General features: G+C 31.1%; 1 protein-coding gene across 3 annotated transcripts in view; it reads left to right on the top strand.

The window, feature by feature from the left end:
- Positions 1 to 227: 227 nt before the first annotated feature.
- LOC108757283 (protein phosphatase Slingshot homolog 2) overlaps positions 228 to 22879 on the top strand; it is a 136817-nt gene continuing 114165 nt past the window's right edge. Inside the window, exons 1-3 of one of the 3 annotated variants that reach the window (XM_018501754.1) lie at positions 3096 to 3156; positions 4399 to 4742; positions 15556 to 15611. In XM_018501754.1, the coding sequence (XP_018357256.1) occupies positions 4563 to 4742; positions 15556 to 15611 (236 nt within the window). In that variant the 5' untranslated portion in view covers positions 3096 to 3156; positions 4399 to 4562. Of the gene's footprint in view, positions 446 to 3095; positions 3157 to 4361; positions 4743 to 15555; positions 15612 to 22879 lie in introns of those variants that run through there. The other 2 variants (XM_018501755.1, XM_018501752.1) reach the window with 2 other exon arrangements.

Consider the following 22879-nt stretch of genomic DNA (forward strand, 5'->3'; position numbering starts at 1 on the left):
GAAGAAAAATTCAGGGGAAGATATCGGCGCGATTGCACCGCGAGATCGCGCTGCGTGCGTCGGAAAATTCAGAAACGTGACGTCATCGGACAGCGCGCGATAAGGCGGATTCGCGCGCGTATCGTGCGCGTCGGTCGACAGCTTGGTATGTGGAAGAGGGGCGAGGAGACGAAGGGTGACCGTGGTGTGAGCATGCGCGTTGCGCTACCGTTGATGGTCGACTGTATCGAACATGGCCGTCGCGAGCGTGATACTGTCAAAGGTGCGCGAAAAATGACGGGTTTTCCGTGCTCCTGACGGCACGATCGTACGTGCGCGCACGAGAACAGTGTCGAGCGAACGTTTTTGCCGCGTCGTGAGAACGTGACGGCGGTGGTGCCGCATCACCATGGCGTTGGTCACAGTGCAGCGTTCCCCGAGCGTTACCAGTTCCCCGCAGAGTTCGGTAAGTTCTCGCGTGTTCGTTCCTCGTTGTCGCGCGCGCGTACGCGCCTCGCGTGGCCGTTGGCGCGTCGCGTCGCGTCGCGTCATCGGCGACGTCGGCGTGTCAGTTGTTGAGATTGAGTTATATTGCCGCCCGGAAGTCGCGAGCGACTCGACTCCGCGCGACACATAATTTTCTTTCAGTTCAGCTCCGCTCGGCTCGGCTCGGTTCGCCGGAGCTCGACCGGCTTGGCTGCCTCTCTACCTTATTTGGCGATGCACTGACAGCCGTGCGAAAAAGGGAATCGAGAGAGAATTCCAATTCTGAGAGTTCCTTCTAACTATGATCGAACTACGAGCGACACGCGACCCTTCGGCCGTGGATCTTGATTCGTGGTCGTCCGCGCCGCGCCGGTGCGGAAAGCGCGCCGAAACAAAGGGATTCCGTAGGGTAAACAAACGTAGATAGATTGTGGATGGTAGGCAGAATGCAGGTTGCCCGCTCGGAATCCTCTCGGCTCTCCGTCCGCTCGCGGCTCGTCCTCGATACGCGGAGACTCCGGCTGCGCGATCACGGATCGCGTCCTAAGGAGATTGTGTTGTTGCACGACTTTTTGTTTCCCCGTTTCATGCTTTCGCTTTCCGTTCACGGCGTTCACACGATCGTCATCGATAGAGGGGTTCTCTCACGCGGTTAAAGGCGGCTCCGCATTCAATTGTCAGCGGTACCGAGTATTTATTGATGTTCGCGGTGGCACTTTCTCGATATCGAAGAGTTCTGAGTAAGATGAGAAAGTGGAAGGACGCGAGTCTTTCCTTCTCTTTCCTTTTCTTTTGTTGTGAATGATTAAAATGATTAAATCCTTTCTTTGCACTGATAATAGTATAGACACGATCTTATGATTTCTCTTCTTAGAACAGTGCAATGATGACAAATGTGAAATTATTTTCATTCAAGTCGCAATTGATCTATCGCGTGACTGATTCGTTATCATAACTATCGGTTGAATTATTGCGCAAAAATTACAAATTACACATTCTAATTATGATGTTATAAATAAAAATTTCTAAAACTTTACAGTTTTTAATGTAAAAAATACATGACTATAATATTACGATAATAATATTATCATAATGTTATGATAGTAACAATAATGTAATGAAAATAATGATGATGACATGCTTAGATATTAATTATCTGATATCATAATTTTTGTGTGTGCACAAGATTGATTGTTTCGCCTAACATCTTTACATAACTATTTTTCAATGAATAGTTTTTTACTTTCTAACATTAGATACAATTAAAAAATTTATATTCAACTTTTTTTAAATCTTACAAATAAAATCGAATCTAAAAAATTAGTTTTGAATTTTTTAAAAATATTATTTTATAGTAAAGAAATTTTTTATTTAGTAGTGAAGTACTTGAAAATATAGCATGTTGATAAGTGCGATAAAATGATATAAATTCCTCACAATGCATTGATGTTAACAATAGATATTTTATTGATCATGATATTTCTGTTATATTTTTACAATTAAATAAGTTTATGTTCAATCTCTTTGTGTGTGTGCATCACTATTAGACATTAAAGGAGCAATAACAATAAAATCTCTTGAGTTAAATAACATTTTGTTATTTTTAACTTTCATATATATCAAAATGTGTGTAAATCAATTCGTTTCAATGTAAACAACATTTATATTAGCGTATGCACTTAGTAAATAATAAATTATGTAAATTTGAGTCAAATATGTATTTTGAGGTAATATTTTTCGCAATAAAATTATTTACAGGTTAAATGCTTATCTCAACGTCAAATTATTAAAATCTTTCTAAGATACTTATGAGCATTAATATTATTAAATTGCTTATCAATTTAATTTGTGATATTACTACTCTAATTTTGTTAGAGTTGCGTTTCAAGATTGGAATTTAAATTCAGAACAATTTGCAAGATTGGATATATAATATATAAATTTAAATTATATATAAGATTTAATAAATTTGATCGAAGAGTCTTTATTTTTTTTTTATTTATTGTGTATCCACATTACGGTTTTAAAAGATACTTTGTTTAATATTGTTAATATTTTTTCTTGAGTTAAATTGTTTGCCTTAATTATTTTAATTTAATCAACGACATAAGTATTGAGTAAGAGCAATGACGACCTATAGAAATGATTAAAAATAACTTAAATTGGGTCTAATTTGGCATTATGAATTTAACAGTGCCGCGCAGAGCAGTGACCGGATTCGCTGATATACTTATTTAGCAAAGATTCATCCACTGCGAGCATTAATAGACACTCGAGATAATTGAAGATTTGTCTGACTTTGACACTTGATTTTTTTTTATAATGCTCTCCCTTGCGCTCTTGAAATCATCTCGTCCTTCGATTACCTTCAGCGCGACCTTTCGTTCGCGTTTCAAGGGATGATGCTGTGGAGGTATTGCTGACCTGACTCGACCCAAAGCGCGTCAGCGAGCGAGATGGGGATGCTTTCTCTCTCTCTCTCTCTCTCTCTCTCTCTCTCTCTCTCTCTCTCTTTGTCTCACAGACCTCCTCCGGCGCGATGTCGACGGATTCAGTCAGTCCGCCGTCACTCGGCAGCTCGTGTAGTCAATAAATTTTTGATGTGTTCTATCTTCTCGTGTTCTCACTACAAGAAAGAACTATTGTCGCAATAATGAGATTTGATTGAGGGGTAGTTAGGTCAAGCAATATGTAAGACATTCGGCCGAATAAATACAACTGATCAAGAGAAATAATGAAAGAAGTAGAATTTATTTATTTAATAGAGTTTATTGTGAATTAAAGTGATTAAATTTATTTAATTTGTGATCTGTTATTTTGCTTTTTACGTTGTTTTTTTTCATTATTTCTAACATTATTGATGAGCATTATATAAGTTTTAAAATTGTATATACATAAGTCTCTCGATTGATAACATTATAAATATCCTACTAACATAATTCACGTAAATTAATATAATAGATAATGATAAATAATAGATTAAAACGATTAATAATTGTAAATTATAATCAATCGATATTGGGTGTTTCCGTGTTAAATCATCAAAATTAAAATGTGAATTTAAAACCTGGAAATAAACAAAATTTTTCTCTGGAAGTTTGCTCGTAAACGCTTTGTTTAAGAAATATCGGGTGTGTTCAGTAGAGAAAATTAATCAGTTAGTGCTTAGTGATTCTTTAATATGATTGATTCCTTGCTTTTAGCTCATCGTTGGATCTTAGTGTAGGAACCAATTATATTAAAGAATCACTAAGCGCTAATTGATTAATTTTCTTTGCTGAACGCAGCCATTGACTTCTTAAATAAGTTACAAAAGTATATGTAAAAATAAATAGTGTCGAAATAATATCGGTTAATATCCTATTATTGTTTTATATTAATTAAAATGTAGTTACTATTAAATATTTTGTTCAAAATGATGGCCTTTAGCTTTGAACAGTGATCATTTAACTTTTTCTCTACAGCGAAAACGTGAAAAGTGAAAATGTTGTATACACATACATATATACAAAATATTTTCACTTTTTACGTTTCCGCCCCAAGGAAAAAGTTACACGATTGCTACCCTGAGACAAGTATTGCACTTATCGAGAGAACGTGGCTGACTGATATATTGTGCTTTTGTAATTTCTTCGCACTTGTATTATCCTACGTTTTAATGACTGAAGATCGTTAACGGGCATACATTTTTGCTTCAGAGCAAACAAAACCAAGAAATATTTCGACATTCCTTAATCAGTCCTATAGTTCTGTGACTTAAGGAGTCGATATCTCTAAACGAAGCGCTTGTGAACAAACTTTCAGAGGAAAATTTTGTTCATTTTTCCTAAATTTATATTTTAAATATGGTTTAATCCGAGAACACTCTATATATTTTAATAACATTTTTATATGCAGTGCATACTTAATTGCAACTAAAAATTCGATTATCAGTGCGAAATTGTTCACACCCGAGGGTTAACAATCGCGTTAACGTATCGCAACTGCAGTCTGTTTGACAAAATTTCTGACAATATCTGGTGTGAAGAGAGTTTCTACCGCAAAGTACATTACCGTATTTGTATGTGAGGAAACTTTTGTCGCTTTTAATACGAGGCATGATCGTGCTAAAGCAAAAAGCCGGTCTACACTACGGTTTACCACCGCCGTCGCCACCCCAGCCACCCTCACCGTGGTCCAGCATACTCCGGGGCGACGATCGGCGACCTCGTCGTCGTGGACGAAGAGTCGCATGTGGCGTACGCGTCACGCAATTGCGGGACAAAGTCATCGCAAAAGTAAGATTTCATGCCGGCAGAGCCCGGCGATTTCTCTGATTGTCTCACGTGTTTAGAATCACGCTACTGTGCTTTGTGCGTTAGTGATTTCCACGATCGTTATGGAAAATAAGTCGTGCCAGAAATTCCAATACTTTAGATTTTCAACAATTTTTGATACTAATAAGCATCTAACAAGAATATTCATTATTTGACGCTAATAATCATCTAAAAAACTGCTAATAATTTACATTAAATAATTGAAGCATTTAAAATCTTCGACCGAAAATAGGAATTCTTCATACTTAATTAGAGTTATTCTCTCTTCTATTCTATTCTAATTGTAATTGTTCAGAGTAACCGCGTGTACGAAAAAGGAAATAAAGCCGTCACTATTATTTGAAATGTATTTTAATATTGTGCGTTATAACTTACGAATGGATTTCACCTTGAAGTTAAATTTTTTAGGTAATTCATTTGCGCGACCGAAAACTTTTTTTTCTAAAACTTCTTAACTCTCAATATTTATATAATGAAGATTTTTAGTTTTTAAATTCAATCTTTGTTATATAATATTGAGAATTAAGAAGTTTTTAAATTGATTCTGTTAAGGTCTCTGTCCACATGAAAGTAAATGAAAAGTGTTGCTTTGTCTATACATGTCTTATACCTATATTTACAAGTGTTGCTAAATCTATATTTATTCTTGAAGTTATCTATAATCTTGCAAAGAGTTGATAACTTAGAAAACTTCATCATTGTATCGATTATTCTCATTAAAAAAAATTATTCTCTATTATTAAATTATATTTTTTAAATAAAACTTATATTACACAATGTAATGTATTCTATCTGTGTGAATAAATAAATAGGTAACATTATTAGTGATCAGATTTTTTTTTAATGAATAGACAACTTTTTTATTGTTTTGTATTTAGAATTACTTGAAATAATTGCAATGTGAATTTTATTTTTAAAAATTTAATTATTTATTTATATTTTTGTTTATAAAGAATTGTACATTCAATTTTAAGTAATTTTTTTTTATTTTGGTAAAATATTAGAGATGAATTTTTTGTTATAATGGGAATATAATTATTACACCATGTCAAATTCGTGACGAGATAAATTATATTTTGATTAGACGGATCGTAAAGATAAATACAACTTTTGTAAGAGATAATTGAGGTGGACAACGACCGTTAGCCGAATTAATCACATGCTTTTCTTCGAGGATAATCAAGATTTGCGATAACGGCATACTATAAGCAACACGCAAATCCGTATCGAGTGGGGAAAGTCATATTAATGGCGACATTATGGATACGTGCATGTTTTGTATATATTAACACGTAAAGGTACACACAGTTACGTTGCAATTAATTATGATACGAGGTGAAATATAAAATTGGGTTATTAAAAATCGTTTCTAACATTTGGCATTAATCACGACGTTCTGCGCAGTTCTCGTATTCGGATTCAATCAAATGAGAGCTATTGATCGTTTCTCAGACAAATTTACAATGGTAAATTTGGTCAACGTTTCATTTCCATTTATAGTATATACTTTATTTCCACTTACACTGTTAAATCTAGTGTTAAATTTAACCTAATGTAAATCGCCATTGCTGTTACTCAATTATATCGTTATTTTATATTAAAACAATGGTTATATTTGTGACGCAATATAGTGTCAAATTTAATGTAAAATAACGATATATATTTAGTAGGAGCAGTGACGATTTAAGCTAAATTTGACATTATAGAGTATAATGTATATCTTCTATAAATATTATAAAATTACTTTTATATTAAAGATTTTGTATAATATGTAACAAAAAATTAGTAAGAGTTTAAAAATAATCGTCGATATTAAAATTAAAAAGAGAACTGATAATAAAATGATTTCATCCCTTTTAAAATTCTACAAATATAATATTTATTTACGTATCTATAGCTTTGTACGTAATGCGTTTATATGAAAACTTTTATTTGAAATTATTTTTTTACGAGCGTTTATATCGAAAAAATATAGATAAAATTTCTTAAACGTCACCTGTTTTTCAAAATCGATATTTATGGTTATTACGATATGAAATAGTATCACCTAATTAGTAATTAGGTAGATATCTGCTACATTGGTTTTGTACAAATTCTCATGCGTGACTGTTGTGCATTGTTTATCACATACAAGTTGTATTTGATGTTTTTGTCTTGTTAATTAAACAGCAGTGTAATTAAGCATGATGAATAAGATGGATTGACACGTATTGTAACACCAATTTATGCGCACTTCACTTACATTGTTCGAAAATACATGCATTACAGAAGCCAAAAATACTTCCTGTTTTACGTTGACGAGAATTATCTTGGTTCTTTTCATTATTACGTATTTTTAGATACATACTTATGACGAATGATACGACATGAATTTTGTTAAAAAGTCGAAAAACGTCTTAGAATGCTTTTTAATGGATACATTCAGTAACGTTTTATTAATAATATCATTTTTAATAGCTATATTTTCTTAATACGGGGGTAGCAATATCATTGAGTTATTTCTGTCAATCAGCAACCATACGGACATTGGAATGAATCTTTCTAGCTTAGCTACGCGTCAGCTTTATCAGACTAAAGAGGAGACACGCTGAGCGTGCGATTCTAAAGAAGGATTGCATCAGATAGGATTATCAAGATTTATGCACATGCTGATGCATACATAAATTTCAATAAGAAAAATCACCTTTGTGATCATTCTAATCGCACGTCTGAAATTTTCTTGACTTTTAGACCGTGTAAAACGCAAATTATGCATTTCTATTAAATTTTATCTTAGTCCGGATCTACAATAGATGTTTTAAGCTTTAAATCGTAAGAAATGGACGAATCACAATTGATTATTCTCCTCGCATTCGACTGTAACTGGTCAATTTCTTATGATAGTGTTGCATATAGACCTACCATAATCTTTGTCTAACAGGATCGAATGAGTAGAAACGAAAAAGAGTATCTATTTTGTTGTTTAATCACGGAACGCTTTGTAGAAAGTAGTGGTAGTTGAAATCTATTCTACTTCTAGTCTATTCAGTATTTTTTTATTTTTATTCTAATTCTTCTATTTCTTCTTTTTTTATTCCAGGTTTTTTTGTTATGTTGATTTAATGAGATTGAAATGATACGTGTGAAATGTAGAACGTATCTAATTAAAAGTTTTTTATAACGTATTGACCAATTAGCTTAGAAAAAAGATTGAATACTTAGATTTTTTTTGCGTATTTTTTGCAATATTGTAGAAATTACTATAATAGCTAATACAAATGCATGACTGCATAACATAAATAAGTAATGCAAAAATGTAATATGATTTCGCATGCCTACTTGTTAATTTATCGAGCAATGCGTGTTCGAGTTAGATATATTTATATAAAAAAATTACGTTACCTTTTTAAAAAAGCAAAAGATTAATTAGATTAGAGCTTTGAACAGCTTCGTCAATGATAATTATTTTGTTATGTTGATTAGACTTCGAATCGATTATTTTTTGCTAAATAGAGATTTTTTGCTAGATAACTATCAAGTAAATAATAAATTATGTTCATGAATAATACGCTGTTGCGTTTTTAATTGTTGTGTTTACATTTAATAGTTATAATGTTAAAAGGAAATAAATATAATCAAAGCTATACACTCTAAATATGCAATATACATATATGCGATGTTGCTACATATGTTTTGATATAAAATATAATATTAAAATTCTCAATTATTTTATTTATGCGTTAATACAAATTCTACGATAATGTCGACAATTGCAAGTTTTGTTTTTGATATCGAAATTACAATAGATTAGGTACGAATTTTTCGATGAAATTCGTAAAATACAGAATCAATTACGATATTATATTATATTTTACGCGAGTTTAAAATAGATTTATATCCCATTATATTAATCGAGGTCAATTTAATCTTAATTGATAACATCAATATCTATAGTCTTTGTGGAGATAGTACTGATCTCCAGCGGAAGTCACCGACTTATTTTTCATACATAGACATCGTGAGAAAGCGAAATCAACTACGCACATGTGGTTAATGTATTTCTGTTTATGAGCGTGCATCGTCCACGACAGCTAATCCATATAAATGTCGAAGGAAACACAAGATAATTCATATGAGATGATTCGTACAACGTTGTCGAATCTCGTATCCGCGTTTCGCCACTCGGCACTCTTCCGCATGTTATTATATAATCCGAAATGAAATTATAACTAACTGTCTCTCTCATGCGCGACATGACTCGTGCGTTTAATTACACTTTTGTGATAAGTATTATTCGCGATTTCGACGTGTCACGTGTTTTATACCTTTATGATGAATTGAAAATTGGTTGCATGTAGTTGGTTGCACTGAAAGTTTAATGAATCCATCTCTATTCGGAATACTGGAATTTACTGAGTTTGTTCGCACATATATAAGGTTAATGTATCAATGTAGTGGATAATTAGTGGACATGATTATTGGACGAAATGACAAAAATTTTAATTATTAAGCTTTTAGTGATATGTATGGCTAAGGGAATCTCCTACATTAGAGAGTAAAAAAATTCGATTTTTTATTCATAAATCGATAGTACAACTCTTCGAGAATATGCCCCTAAAATTTTAGGGGTGCATGGCGTGCAAGTATAATACATAATTAAAAAAAAAAAAGTTTTTTTATTGTAGTTACTAAAGTAACTAACGTTTTTCTCGAAATTTGTTTTTTGCATTTTCTTTCAATTTTGTGTATGATTGAGAAAAAAGTATTTGGCCAATCGACTTCTTTTAAGGCTCATTAGTTAGCTAATAATCAATCATCCTCGATGAATCTAAAAAGTTAAATAAAAATCAACATTAATCATTTCTTTTTGTATAAACAAACTGTTACCTAGTGAAAATTGTAACTTTTTTCAAAGTCACACAAAATTTTAATACATATATTTTAATTTACATACATATATGCATATTTAAAAAAAATTTTTAGATTTATTTAGGATGATATTCTATAAAAAATAAAAAATTTTTTTTTATTATTTCCGGCAAGATTTACAGTCGCTAGGATGTATACAAAATCGTAACGTCGTGGCGAAGCGCCAAACTAAATGTTTATATTTTTTTTATAATACTTTTTTTTCACATAAATATTTGTACGTACTCTATAATAGTTAATTAATATAAGTTAGTTAATAGTTATATTAAAACGTGCAAAAAGAGAGAAAAGTTCGAAATCAACATTAATCTTCTTTTTGAAAAAAAATTACAAAAGATCATCTTGTTTTTGGTCTCCTAATGTAGGAAATTCTCTTAAATAAATTCATTGTTTATAAAAATTTAATAATACGAATTGTTTAGAGTACATGTTATTAAAGGCTTTAAATTTAAATTTCTGTCATTTTGTCCAATAATTTGGACCATGTCTACTAATTGGTACATTTACATTACATTCTCTTCACAATGGAAAGCTTAAAAATTATATTAATATCATCGTTTTTAAGACATTTTATATACATAGTATATACACTGAGAAACCTATTTAATTGAATCAACCAAGGATTTGTTTGTCCATATCCAAACAAGAAATTAATTGATGCAATAAAATAATTTAGTTGAAGCAAAGCATTTGGTTATTGTAACATTTCTGATATATTATTGTAACTTGTTTCTGATAAACATTAACATCTGATAAAGTTGTTTACAATAACCAAATGTTTGGTTTCAATTAAATTATTTTATTGCATCAACCAAGGATTTATTTGCCCATATCCAAACAAAAAATTAATTGATTCAACTAAATGAGTTTCTCAGGGTAGCTATAGCACTAAAGATTTACTATAAGCTTCTTGTTTATTGTGAGATAAAAGATGGGTGGGAAGTGTGCTGAAAAGGTCATGTGTTATAATGCAATGCTTATATCTTGAAGTCGTACTTTAAATTATTCCACGTGGATGTTGTATTTTCCAGGGCATTTCCCTCAGGGATCACATCTGGAGAACATTTTTTAATGCTGACACGTAAATGTCAAAACAGTTTATTTTCTTTTTAAAATCTAAAAATTGCCGCGAAAATATTGGCTTCCTGTTTGGGATAATCCTAAATTCTGATCATCACATTAGTTCGCAGATTCATGAATATTTCTTTAATATTTTAGAATAAAGAATTGGCTATTGAATCATTTAGGGTAACTTCGCCGCGCTGGGATTTACGTCGCAAAAATCAGAAAAAATAGAAGGAGTGAGGGTAATTTTCTCGCAACTATTCTATTACATGCCTTTATGTTATATTAGTATTGTGTTAATGATTTCAGTTTCTTACTCTTATTATTAATGACATTATTGTGAGTTGAATCGATTTGTCACTGTGTTAAGTAGCGCCATCATAAATTATAATTTACATAAAATGATTATTGTAGGACGTGCAAAAGACTTAGTGATTATTTGTGATACATGAGTGTAGAGGAATAGTAAAGTATGTTGTATAACAAAATACAAGTACTTTGCTCTTGTATTTTTGTTTAGTTTGTTGTCTTGTATATCCTGTCTGTTTGGAATATATGGTATTTTTAACAGGATTTATATTGGGATTTATGCCCAAAGCATACAAAGTGCACTAAATACAATAAACGCATTACATGAAATATGTACCTCATGACATAGCACTTGTAATACAATCTGGGAAGATTGTAATTATTATTTATTACTTCAAATACATATTTATCATTCTTATTCTTTAATAAAACTTTATAAACGCATTTTATAAGTTACTGTGTCATTTTACATCTTATTTATATGCATTATTTGTAATTTTTTATGAGCCATACATACCCTCGCTCCTTCTATGAGCCATATATTCTACCTATGGGATATACGGCAAAAATGCAAAGGTTTAAAAAAGTTTATTTTTGTATACGAAATATAAATATTTTGGATTTGTAATATTTTTTTCATAATAGTAGACAAAGTTTTTACTGATATAGTTCGTTTACTTTAAACATAGTAAATAATACTTAATAAATTAAGTTTTTGATAGGTGCGTATATACCGGAGTTACTCTACAACAATGGCATTGAATTCAATTTACATGTGCATCCCGCAGTGCATTTAGTTCGCCTTGAAAGTCACAATTAAAAAGTTGTAGAGCCTCTATTCCTCTGCGCTCCTTTCTTCTCGCCGTATCTCTTTCTCTCCTGACTCAGTTAGGCGCAATCTTGTTTTCAGTAAATGAAAGGTTCTATTTTAAGCCGCAACACTAAGGCAAGATAGGAAAATTGTACTGCGCTGTTATAATAGTGCGCGTTGTTTTAAGCGCTCGCATGATCAATTTTCTTAACGACCGTGGTACATTGTAAACTATCTTCTTCGAGAATAATTGCAGGATATTGTCTTTTGCATACTCCATTCTTGTTGGAGGAGTATTTTAAAATATGTGCGGTGATGAGTGTTTTTGTAAATTCTTAATACCTAAATCTCACTGTACCTATCTTTAATTTTTTATTGTACGAGAGAAAATAGAAATTGAATGTATCAATATTGTGTTTTGATGTTAAAAACTTAGATATTTGCGGTGTTTCCGAAGTGTTAAGTATTGCGCGAACTATAAATCGATAAATAAAAGAGCGAGAGAAAATATTTTTAATACTTGAGTTGTTAAATTATCGTTAAAGACCGATATTGATGTATTTATTTATTCTGCTTGTCACATAGTGATGGCATTCGAATTCTTTCTTTGAAAATTTTTAAATAATATAAAGATTCAAAGTATTTTGAATATTGAAAATCAAATTCTTGAAGATTCTAAAAAAATTTTGGAAGTTATCAATGTTTGAAAATGTATCTTCTATCGTCGAATGTTTAGAAAACTTTTTTTAATATTTTTGAATACTACGAAATCTTTAAAAGTTCTATTAACTAAAGTCTATCACGTCACAATTTTGAGAAAAATGGAATCAAAGTGGCGAAAATGATGATGGATTTTATGACATCGTAACACCGGTAGCAAATTTTTTTTTCTAAATTTCATTAATGCCGTGCGAAAGTATCAATTATAAAATGCATTTTATTTTATTTTAATTTGATTTTTTACTGAGATTTATAGTCTTTCGAAAATAGTTGTTCTTTTCGTGTGGAATACATAAAAAAGGTATTTTATTCCACCTTAATACATTATGTGGAAAGTATAAGTATATTTTTTTGTGCTTTTGTACTTATATATAATATAATCAGATCATAAATAAAAAAGTAACATGAAATTGTCAAAATACAATATGACAGGAAGATTATAATCTTAAGTTATTTAAGATAATCTTGTCATATTTTATTTTATGAATTTTATATATTTTTTTAATTTAATATAATAGATTGTATTATGTAAATATAATACATAAGCACTTACTTCCCTACATAACGCAGTATTAATATAAAATACATAAAATGCCTTTTTCATGTAAGCACATCGAAAAAGAGTTATTTTTTTATTTTAAATTGCTATATCTGGAAAATTTACATCGAAACGAAAATGCATTTTAAAGCTACAAATTGATCTTTTGCGTAATATTAACAAAATTAAAAAGAAATTTATTGACGAAGCTACGTCATAAAAATCCTAAAAATCATTTTTTTTACTTCTTTAAGCTCTGCTATTTTCTCAAAATTGTGACGTGATAGCCGATTTTAGCCAACGAAATTACGTTCAGCAAGCAAAAATACATCGGATTCACACTTATGAAAAATAATATTGAACAATGTTATTATTTATATTAAATTTACATGTAAAATAGAAAATGGATTGAAATAATAACACAAGTTGTTACAGAAGGATTATATGCATATAGTTTCTAGACAAGAAATTTCCAATAATAATTTGAATATCTTCAAGATACTCACTTTATACAAATTTTTTAAATTTCGAGTAATATATCCAAACGACTTGACATTCAAAATTATTCGATGCGTGGATGAGTCAAATATCAGTCAGTTATTAAAAATTTCACTTATTAAACTTTAAAAAAAAAATGAAATTATACAAATAGAAATTTTGTAGAGGTTACGCTTTCAAGACGTAATCTGTTTTCAACACGTAATTACTTACGATGATTATGTACAATGTACCTACGTTTAATCTCAATATACTAAAATTTTGATTTTTCTGCATTGGCACGCAGAGTGCACTCTAAACGATCAGAGTGCAATTTTTAACTCAATATCGTATTTATGCGTGCCAAAAATGTTTTCGAGTACAACTTCACTTTATTGAGTATCCTTAAGTTTCAAGGGACTTAGAAAGGGTTTCGCCCTATCGTTCGCTTTGCATATAGCAAAGTGCACTTACTACGAAGGGGGCCAGTTGCATTTTTTTTTAGCGTTTCGGGTGAAGGGTAGCCTTGAGCTGGCTACGCGGTCGCCTATTGATTTTGAGGGTTCGTTTTCTGCGTGACCATGCGCCATCGTGGGGATTCGCTCTCTTCATATCCTTGATATTTACGATACACTTTATTAATAAAAGAGCCACCACTCCGTAACTACGCGCGGAAGCCTACGTGCAACTAAACGATGCGTGGAAATGTCGCACTACATTGTATACGGGAAGACGGAAACAGAATTATAATATAAATTCTACTGTGATCTAACTTGTGTTAATAAATGAGATTATCTCTTGCATGCAGATTTTATAAATGCGTTATAAAACGTTATTTTAAATAAAATCAGAAATTAAAGAATTTCAGTGATTTTTGCTTGAAGGGAAAGTTAACGTATAAGATTGTATGGAAAAAAATATTTCCTATTATTTCCTTAAGAATGCTCGCGCGTGAGAGTTTATAGTAAAATTTTAATGCATGATTGAAGTAAATAATTACGATTGAAATTTTTATATAAAAACATATAATTGATGCTCTATATTTTCGAATTAATATTTTTTATATTTAATTAATTTTTTATATTTGATTTAAAATCTTTTGAAATATATGAGTTCTATATATCACTAATAACTAAATTGAAAACTTTATCTTTTATATTGAAATTTTGTAAATAAAATACTATTATCACACAAATCCTTATATTTTTTTATAATTGGAAAAAATTAATCGAAAAATGCATAAGACGGAATTAGTATTTTATAAAAATATTATTATAATGTAAATTAAAGGTTAAATTTCCGGAAGCGAATAATCTCTGTCTCTACTTAATTTTTTAGGGCAGAGTTGTTTGTACTGTCTACGAAGATTCGTCAGATGACTATAATAAACTTTCGAATTGAACGTTTGCGACAGCAATTTTATTCGGTAGCTTACAAATACAGTATTGTCTTCAAGTATACGACTGTATTTTCCAGCGTTTCGTGCCGTTCACTGTGGTTGTCACGATACCTCAATTATCTAGTACAGGGGGGACGAATAAAGGCTTATCCGTATTTCCCTGTCATGGAGCCGGTATTGACGTAATTTAAGCGGCAACAATTCTTTGTTAACGCTTTCACCGCAAATTATTAATGCTGTTTGTTTGACGGTTTCGTAGCAGAAATTGACCGAAAGTGAAAAGAGGAAGCAGACAAAAAGTTTCGCCTTGTTAATTAATAATTTCTTGGAGATTATAACTCAAAGAAGTAATGAGACCGAGATAAAAATTATTTGCTTCCAGAAATTTAACCTTTGATTTACAAGCGTGATTTAATCTTAGAACTCTAATCTTTGAAAAGGAAATATATAAGAGTTCTAAGATATAAATCTGTTATTGTTTATTTCCTAATATATACTTATATATATAAAATAGTATATAGTATATGAGCAAATTGTTATTTTTCAGGATTCTGGAGCAGGAGCACCGGCTGACGATGAGGATACTACAAGAAGTTGTAAAAGGTACATTTATACAGTTATTATTGTTAATTTTTTATTTAAAAATATTGAGTACTTTTTTTGTTGAAATACGTCCTCCACATTCCTTCACTTCTTCTATCTCTTCTGACTTCTGCGATATAAATCCCAGCGCGGCGTATTTGCCGGAGTTACGTTATGTATATACACACATTATAAAATATATAATAAATGCGCAAACTAAATTTAACAATTTTAAATTACATATTTTTGCGATGATGTGGTCTTTGCTCTAAGCAATCTTGCCCTAATTTTCAAATCTTCCTCGAGCTCGGGACATTCTATATAAGCGAATACATATACTCAGCTTTAATAACGATATGATTGAATCACAAGGCAAGAAAGAATAATATATTAAAGAAAAATGAACATATCTTTATGAGCATAATGATTCAGTAAAACAAAATAAGTGGAAACAAGTGCATAAATCTTTTCAAAGCAGTATAGTTAATGATCAAAATAATTAAAATAATAAACATAATTTTTATTCTCCACAGTATATTGAAATTTTATTATAAATAGTAATATAAGTAAACATAATATTTTGTAAGATATTAGCAATCTTATATATTAAATCTTATATTATTCTTCCTTCTATTATTAACCGTATCGAGATCAGAAGAGTTTCCAAATTCTCATCTCATACGCGGTATGTTTTCTGCTAATTTTCTCATTCAGCATATAGTTATTTCGACTATCGAATTCGAAAAGCAGAATGAAGTGCGGATTCTAGAAGAGTGAATTATATGCGGGCGCGAATAAGACGCGATAAGAATACGAATGATGTATTTTGCAAGACTGGCAGTCTGTAGACTAGTATAGCAATTTCCACTTAGCAAATAATTTATTTTAGTTTTATCGACCATGCATTTGTAATAAGATCGGCTTTCATGGTCATGTAATAAAATTATATATATTTAATTATATATATTATATTTATGTAATAAAATTCCTGTTATTGAATTCTTTTTGCGAAAGTCGCAAGAGATATTTTGAATTTTCTTCAACTATTTTCTTATAATTAGTTTTGAGGATATAAGATGATTTTATATAGACGGAGTTTTATTATCGAATATTTGAGATACGTTTTTATTGCATTAGCCGAGTACCTAGTGTCGTATTTTCCTGTGCTTATATTCTTCAAGACAGGTGTCGAGGTATTACAACGATGAAAGCTGGTTTTTTCGCTATGTGAATGGATATCTAATCTGAAATTAGTTTACTTTATCCTCGTCTTTAAGATTTTATCTTTAGAACGTTTTGTTTAAATCCATACATTACTAATGCATTATTTTCCGAAACAATAAAATTTTCCATATTGATTTTTTGCAGTCATATCATGCAATCTTGTATTGATAAAAATTATAATCAAAATATATAGTATTATTTATAATAAAAATTATATAGTATTTATATATTTTTATTATATATAATTTTTATCAATATAAGATTGCAAATATAAGAATTAATATATAAGATTGCTAATATCTTACAAAATATTATGTTTACTTATATTACTATTTATAATAAAATTTCAATATACTGTGGAGAATAGAAATTATGTTTATTATTTTAATTATTTTGATCATTAATTATACTTTACATTAATTAACTTTGAAAAGATTTATGCCCTTGTTTCCACTTATTTCGTTTTACTGAATCATCATACTCGTAAAGATATGTTCATTTTTCTTTAATATATTATCCTTCCTTTTTTTATTAAAGATATAAGGTAGTATTTTATGTAAAAATACGCAAACGTGTATACTTTTGTAAGAGACTAGGTTACATTTCTCGAGTCTTGTTAATCAAGTAGTAAGTTTAATGCTTTTTATATATAATCGCGAATAAAATCTAGACTTTAAATCTAAGTCGTAAAATAAGGACGATAAGTATAATGAACTTTTTATGAATCAATTTTATGGCGTCAATCGACGATCTCTTCCCGGCGAAAGGCACTTCTTCGCGTGAGTATCGCGAATTCACAATTGATCGCGCTCTCGGAATCGTGTCGGTTCAACAGGAAATAACACGAGAACACGGCGAGGTGTTATTTAATCAACGACGAAAATGAGTTTCGACGTTTCCTGGTGGAAGTACGTCCTCGCTTCCTCTTTCGAGTCGCTTTAACTTGCCTGATCCAACTTGTCTTCCACAAAGGAAAGCGCGATACTGTATACTCCGCGTGAATTTCCCGCGTGCGGACAGCGCGATGCGTTTTCAATCTACGCCATACTTGTGCGTAAATGAACATGCACGCACGGGAAATCCTCACGGAACTCTCCGATTTACTCTTCTACTCCGTGCAGCCGCCGCAAGGAGAAGGCTTCGCTCTTAATCGTCTGACTTTCTACGGTGCGTTTGCGTAACATCTCTCGCTTCGTATGCCGATCGTAAAATTACGCGGGAGACGTAATCGGAGTTGCTTCGTAGATGGAAAGAGGAAAAAACCCTCCCGTCGCAAGCGGATATTAAGATACCTCTGCTCTAACGAGGGTCGCGATCGTTACGAGAGTTTTAATCGCGGAGGATATTGCTACGGACGAGACATCGAATCGTAGGGAATCCGATTTTTCACACAAATGAATAACAGAACAGAAACGGAAAGCACGTAATTCCCACAGATCAGTCCAGGATAGACGGATTAAATTGCAGCGGTAGATTGTTTGAACAATTAAAGAGAAAGTTTCTTCGATAAAAATAATGATTTTCAATAGCCTTTTAGACTCAATAGATTGAAAATAAGTCTCACGGAAGTAGATAGATCGACAGTGAAATCATATTGTTCGGTTAACTACAAACGTGAATCTCACTGTAATGAAATTTTTATTTGAGATTTCGGTAATATTCAAATATAAGGTTGCAATATTAAAGTATAGAGAATTACGATAATGATTTTTGTTAAGAAAAATTGGCTCCAAAATTGATAAAAAAAATCTTGTTAGTCTCGATTGTGGTATAGTCAACCTTGATCACAATAAATGCGAATTGACAATTGTTACAGTTTTCACAATTATTAACTTAATTTTTTTTTATTGACCTTTTACATTGCATCGAGTGTATAAATTCACCATTGTTTTCAATGTTAGATGAAGTACACTGAAAAAAAGAATTGGCTACTGCAGTAAATTAGATGGTAAACTATGGCATAACATTTTTAATTGGCTGTAGCAGCCAATTTTTAATTGCGTTAGCTCATCCGCAATGTCAGTATAGGATTTCGATAGACTAACACAATTAAAAATTGGCTGCTGTAACCAATTAAAAATGCTATACTGTTAGAAATGTAACCACGAGCTTCCTTTACATGTAAATGAAGCTCGTGGTCATGAACGAAATTAAAAGTAATGAATGATTTAATTGAAAATTAAGTTACAGTAATTACTTAAATATAATGAACGTGTACATTAAATTTATGAAATTTAATGTACTTTTGATAAAATTTTATGAAAAGAATTTCATTAAATTTTATAAATTTTTATGAAAAATACATTAAATTTTATGTATATATGTACATAAATATACTTTTTAGTTATAAATACATTAAATTTAATGTATGTAATGTCATGAAATTAAGTTCAAATTGTGTAAAAAAAATTTAATGAAATTTAAGAACATTTCTAACAGTGTATGCCATATTTTGCCATCTAATTTGCTGCAGCAGCCAATCTTTTTTTCAGTGCACTGTTGGTTATGGCAATATATCACGAATTGTTATGTGTTTTCTGCTTATTTTGTTTCTGTATGGAAAAGTCGATTTGTAGGCAATCAACGTCGTAATACAATACCCTCAATTCTTGCTCCTGGCAGAACCGATGGCCGCTCGCTATTTTTGGCTAGATTGTTCGCGAGGCATTTCAACAGGGCACGTATCCGATACACGACCTTTAGTTCGACTAAAGTTCAAGCTGCCAATGCGAAGTCGTGCGGTGCTGTTCTGTCAGGAGAAATGTTGACTCAGCGCAATGCAACAAAACTATTAAGTATTAAAAAAAGCCATAACGAAAACTTCCGTTGTCAACAGTTTGTTCATTCTATGGATTCCATTATACTTGCATTTATTTATTAATGCATATTGATGTATAATATACAGGGTGAATCAGAGTAGTTAAACCAATTTTTTATCCTATAAGAAAATTATCGATTACACACCTAATTATCGACTTAACGATATAGATCGGATGCGTGGATAACATTGTGCGAATTGCTGATTTGAGCGTGAAAACAGGCACGTTTGACGAGTTGTGAAAATTATTAAATGATATTAAAAATACGTCTTTTTCTCAGTGCGCCCAGCAATTTACACGATGTATCCACGTTTCTGATTTGTATCGCTAAGTCGATACAGATCAGATGTGAGGTTGATAATTTTCTTGTAGGGTAAAATCTGGTTCAACTACTCTGATATGTATATATGTTGAAAGAATAATTTTGTAACTCATGATACATATTTTTATTATTATATGCACGTCAGATTTATGACATAAAAGTTACGAAGTTATTTTTTAAAAATTATTTTTGCTACCACGAAATACGTGGTCAGTTTAACTATTGAAATTTGGAAAAAACATCTCGCAAAACATTTATTAACAGCTCTTAAATTTTTATATATCCACGGTAATAAATCATTTATTTATCTAATCTAAGTTATTCTAATAAAGTTTTGATTGGAAGCATCTGTCAAAGTACTCTGTTATCTTTATCCGCATTCATTATCTTTGGCAAACAAAATGCGTAAATGTGTCAATTACAGAACGTAAGCAGTGCCAAAAGTAATTAAACTGACGTGGTACTGATTCAGATTTATAATTGCAATTAAGTTCAGATCTCGCTTAGTAGGTACTATATAGCCAATAGCGCAATTATCGTTAATTGCGATCTCCAATCACGGATTCGCTTATTTTAGAACTACAGTACATGACTCGAATCGTGTGGGTGAATCTAGCACCATTCATTTGTTTAGTATTACTTTTTAAGATTTAGTGGCGAAAAGAAAATGATTTTACTGTGAGTGGATTTCTTTTAAACATTTTGTACACCTTTTTTTTTAAATATTACCTGTCTGATAAAAAAACTGTATCATTGTTAAACTTATTATTTAAATTTATATGAAAAACATAAAACCTATATTGATTGCAACATAGATTATTTTGTTAAAAGATTTGTGATTTTTAATAATAAATATTAATGCTTTTTAACGACATGCTTTATTGATAGTGTTATTTAAGAATCTGGGGATTTGTCTTAATTAAAATTGAATTAATGTTCAATTTAAATCATGTTATAATAGAACGATTTTGTTGAAGAGATATTTTTATATCTTTTCAATACTCTTTTATTAATATATAATTGAAACAAGTATTATTTTAATTTTAATTGTAATTGGAGATCACATTTTATATATTGTATATATAACAAGTACTTTTCAACTTGTATATAAAATTCACTTATTTGTTTTACATTGAGAAGAATAAAAAAGGTTGCAATATTTTGACTAAGAAATTTAATATGAGAATTTTATATAAAAAGCAAGCGAGATTTATGTTTACGTAGAATTACATTAAGACTTTTCTTATCAGTAAATGATGATATATTCTTCTTTCAATATTATCAAAAGCTTTGAATTTATGCTTATCAATTTAAATAAATTTAATTTAGCAATTATAATACTTGAATATATGAATTTTCCATATTCAGAATAATGCGACAATAAATTTTATTCTATAGAACAAGTAAATAGTCTACTTTAATGTCCTATTCTTGTATGATTTTGGTTAGTTGCAGTAAAAAATATATTTTCACTCGAATACAATTTATTTCACGAACGTCTCGACGACAACACAACAACATGGTTTACGATGTACTTTCACGTTCCATATGACCTACCATAGATTTAGAACCCGACCGCAAACTCATTAGTATCCGTCACGGGGTGGACGTTGCTCTATCTACGTCCGGCGAATCTCCATAATTTTCTGCACGCCTCCTTGCCTTTTGCCACGAGAAAAACTTCGATCGCTCGTCATAAGAAAAAGAAAGGAAAAAAGTAAGGGACGTCCGGTATTTATCGTCAGCCTATACGATCTTCCGAGTGGATTGATGCCCTTAATTTTCTGCGTCACCTGATGACGCTTGCCATAGGTTAGCCGCAAACGGACATGTACAATAGTGTAATTATTACACAGAGATCGCAATATCGCTCGTTGCTTTTAAGGCATTATCTCCAATTACGTAGTGTTTGCGATTTCAATATACTTCACGCAGTTACAATGCAGTATCGAGTTTCACGCTTGTTAACATGTGTTAACAGCCGAATTGGTAAAAAGCGAGTTAACGCTCTGCCAATCGTCCCGTTTTAAAACGTTTGTATGCTCCTTAAATATCACACTCCGAGCGGAGAGAAGCTGGAGCTCGTAAGAAGCTCTGACGACCTGCTCTCGGGGCCTGAAGCCGACCTGAAGGCGGTCTACCTTGAACGGGATTCCTGATCGTTCGAATTTCACTAACAAAGAGTCACGAGACTCGTGAGGATAATAGCCGGATATACACGTATTTTCTCTCGCTAACGTGAATAATACCGCATACAAGCTACTTATTAGTTTTGCAAATTCTGATAGTTTTTCGTAGGAGAGAAATAAATACGGTAAATAATATATATACATTATTTCTTGTCTGTGTTTCTTATTCTGTTTTCTCGTACTATGTACTTTCTCCAATATCGATATTATGACAGCTTTCGAAACGGATTCGGTATCATTATTAGCGCTATTATTCTGCGAATTGCACGATAAATACTATATATGATACAGGACTTTTTCTTTTAAGATTAATGGCATATTCTTTTATTGTTTTCCTGAGTTACTAGGTTCTAATATATCGGAGGCAAGCATAAATTTAATCTATATCTTAAATTTTATTTGAAATGAGAACTAATTAGTTTGAACTAACGAGAAAATTAAAAAATTAACTTATCTCTATTTTTATTGATTTTTAAATGACTATTAAATGAATGTTAATTATTAAACGATTTTAAAACTATAGGTACATTTACTTGAAAATTAAAAAAAAAAAGGATGGAGATGACTTTATACATTTCTAAAATTTCCGAGTTTGAAATTAGTCCACATTTATATTTATCTTTCGAATATGCGAAACTAGTAACGCAGCGAACAATAAATTGCAAAAGAACGTGTCATTATATGTAATCTGTTTTATTATTTAATACATATTTACCTACTTAAGTACATTTATTT

Source organism: Trachymyrmex septentrionalis, unplaced genomic scaffold, assembly GCF_001594115.1.
Source record: "Trachymyrmex septentrionalis isolate Tsep2-gDNA-1 unplaced genomic scaffold, Tsep1.0 scaffold136, whole genome shotgun sequence".
Classification (NCBI taxonomy): Eukaryota; Metazoa; Arthropoda; class Insecta; order Hymenoptera; family Formicidae; genus Trachymyrmex; species Trachymyrmex septentrionalis.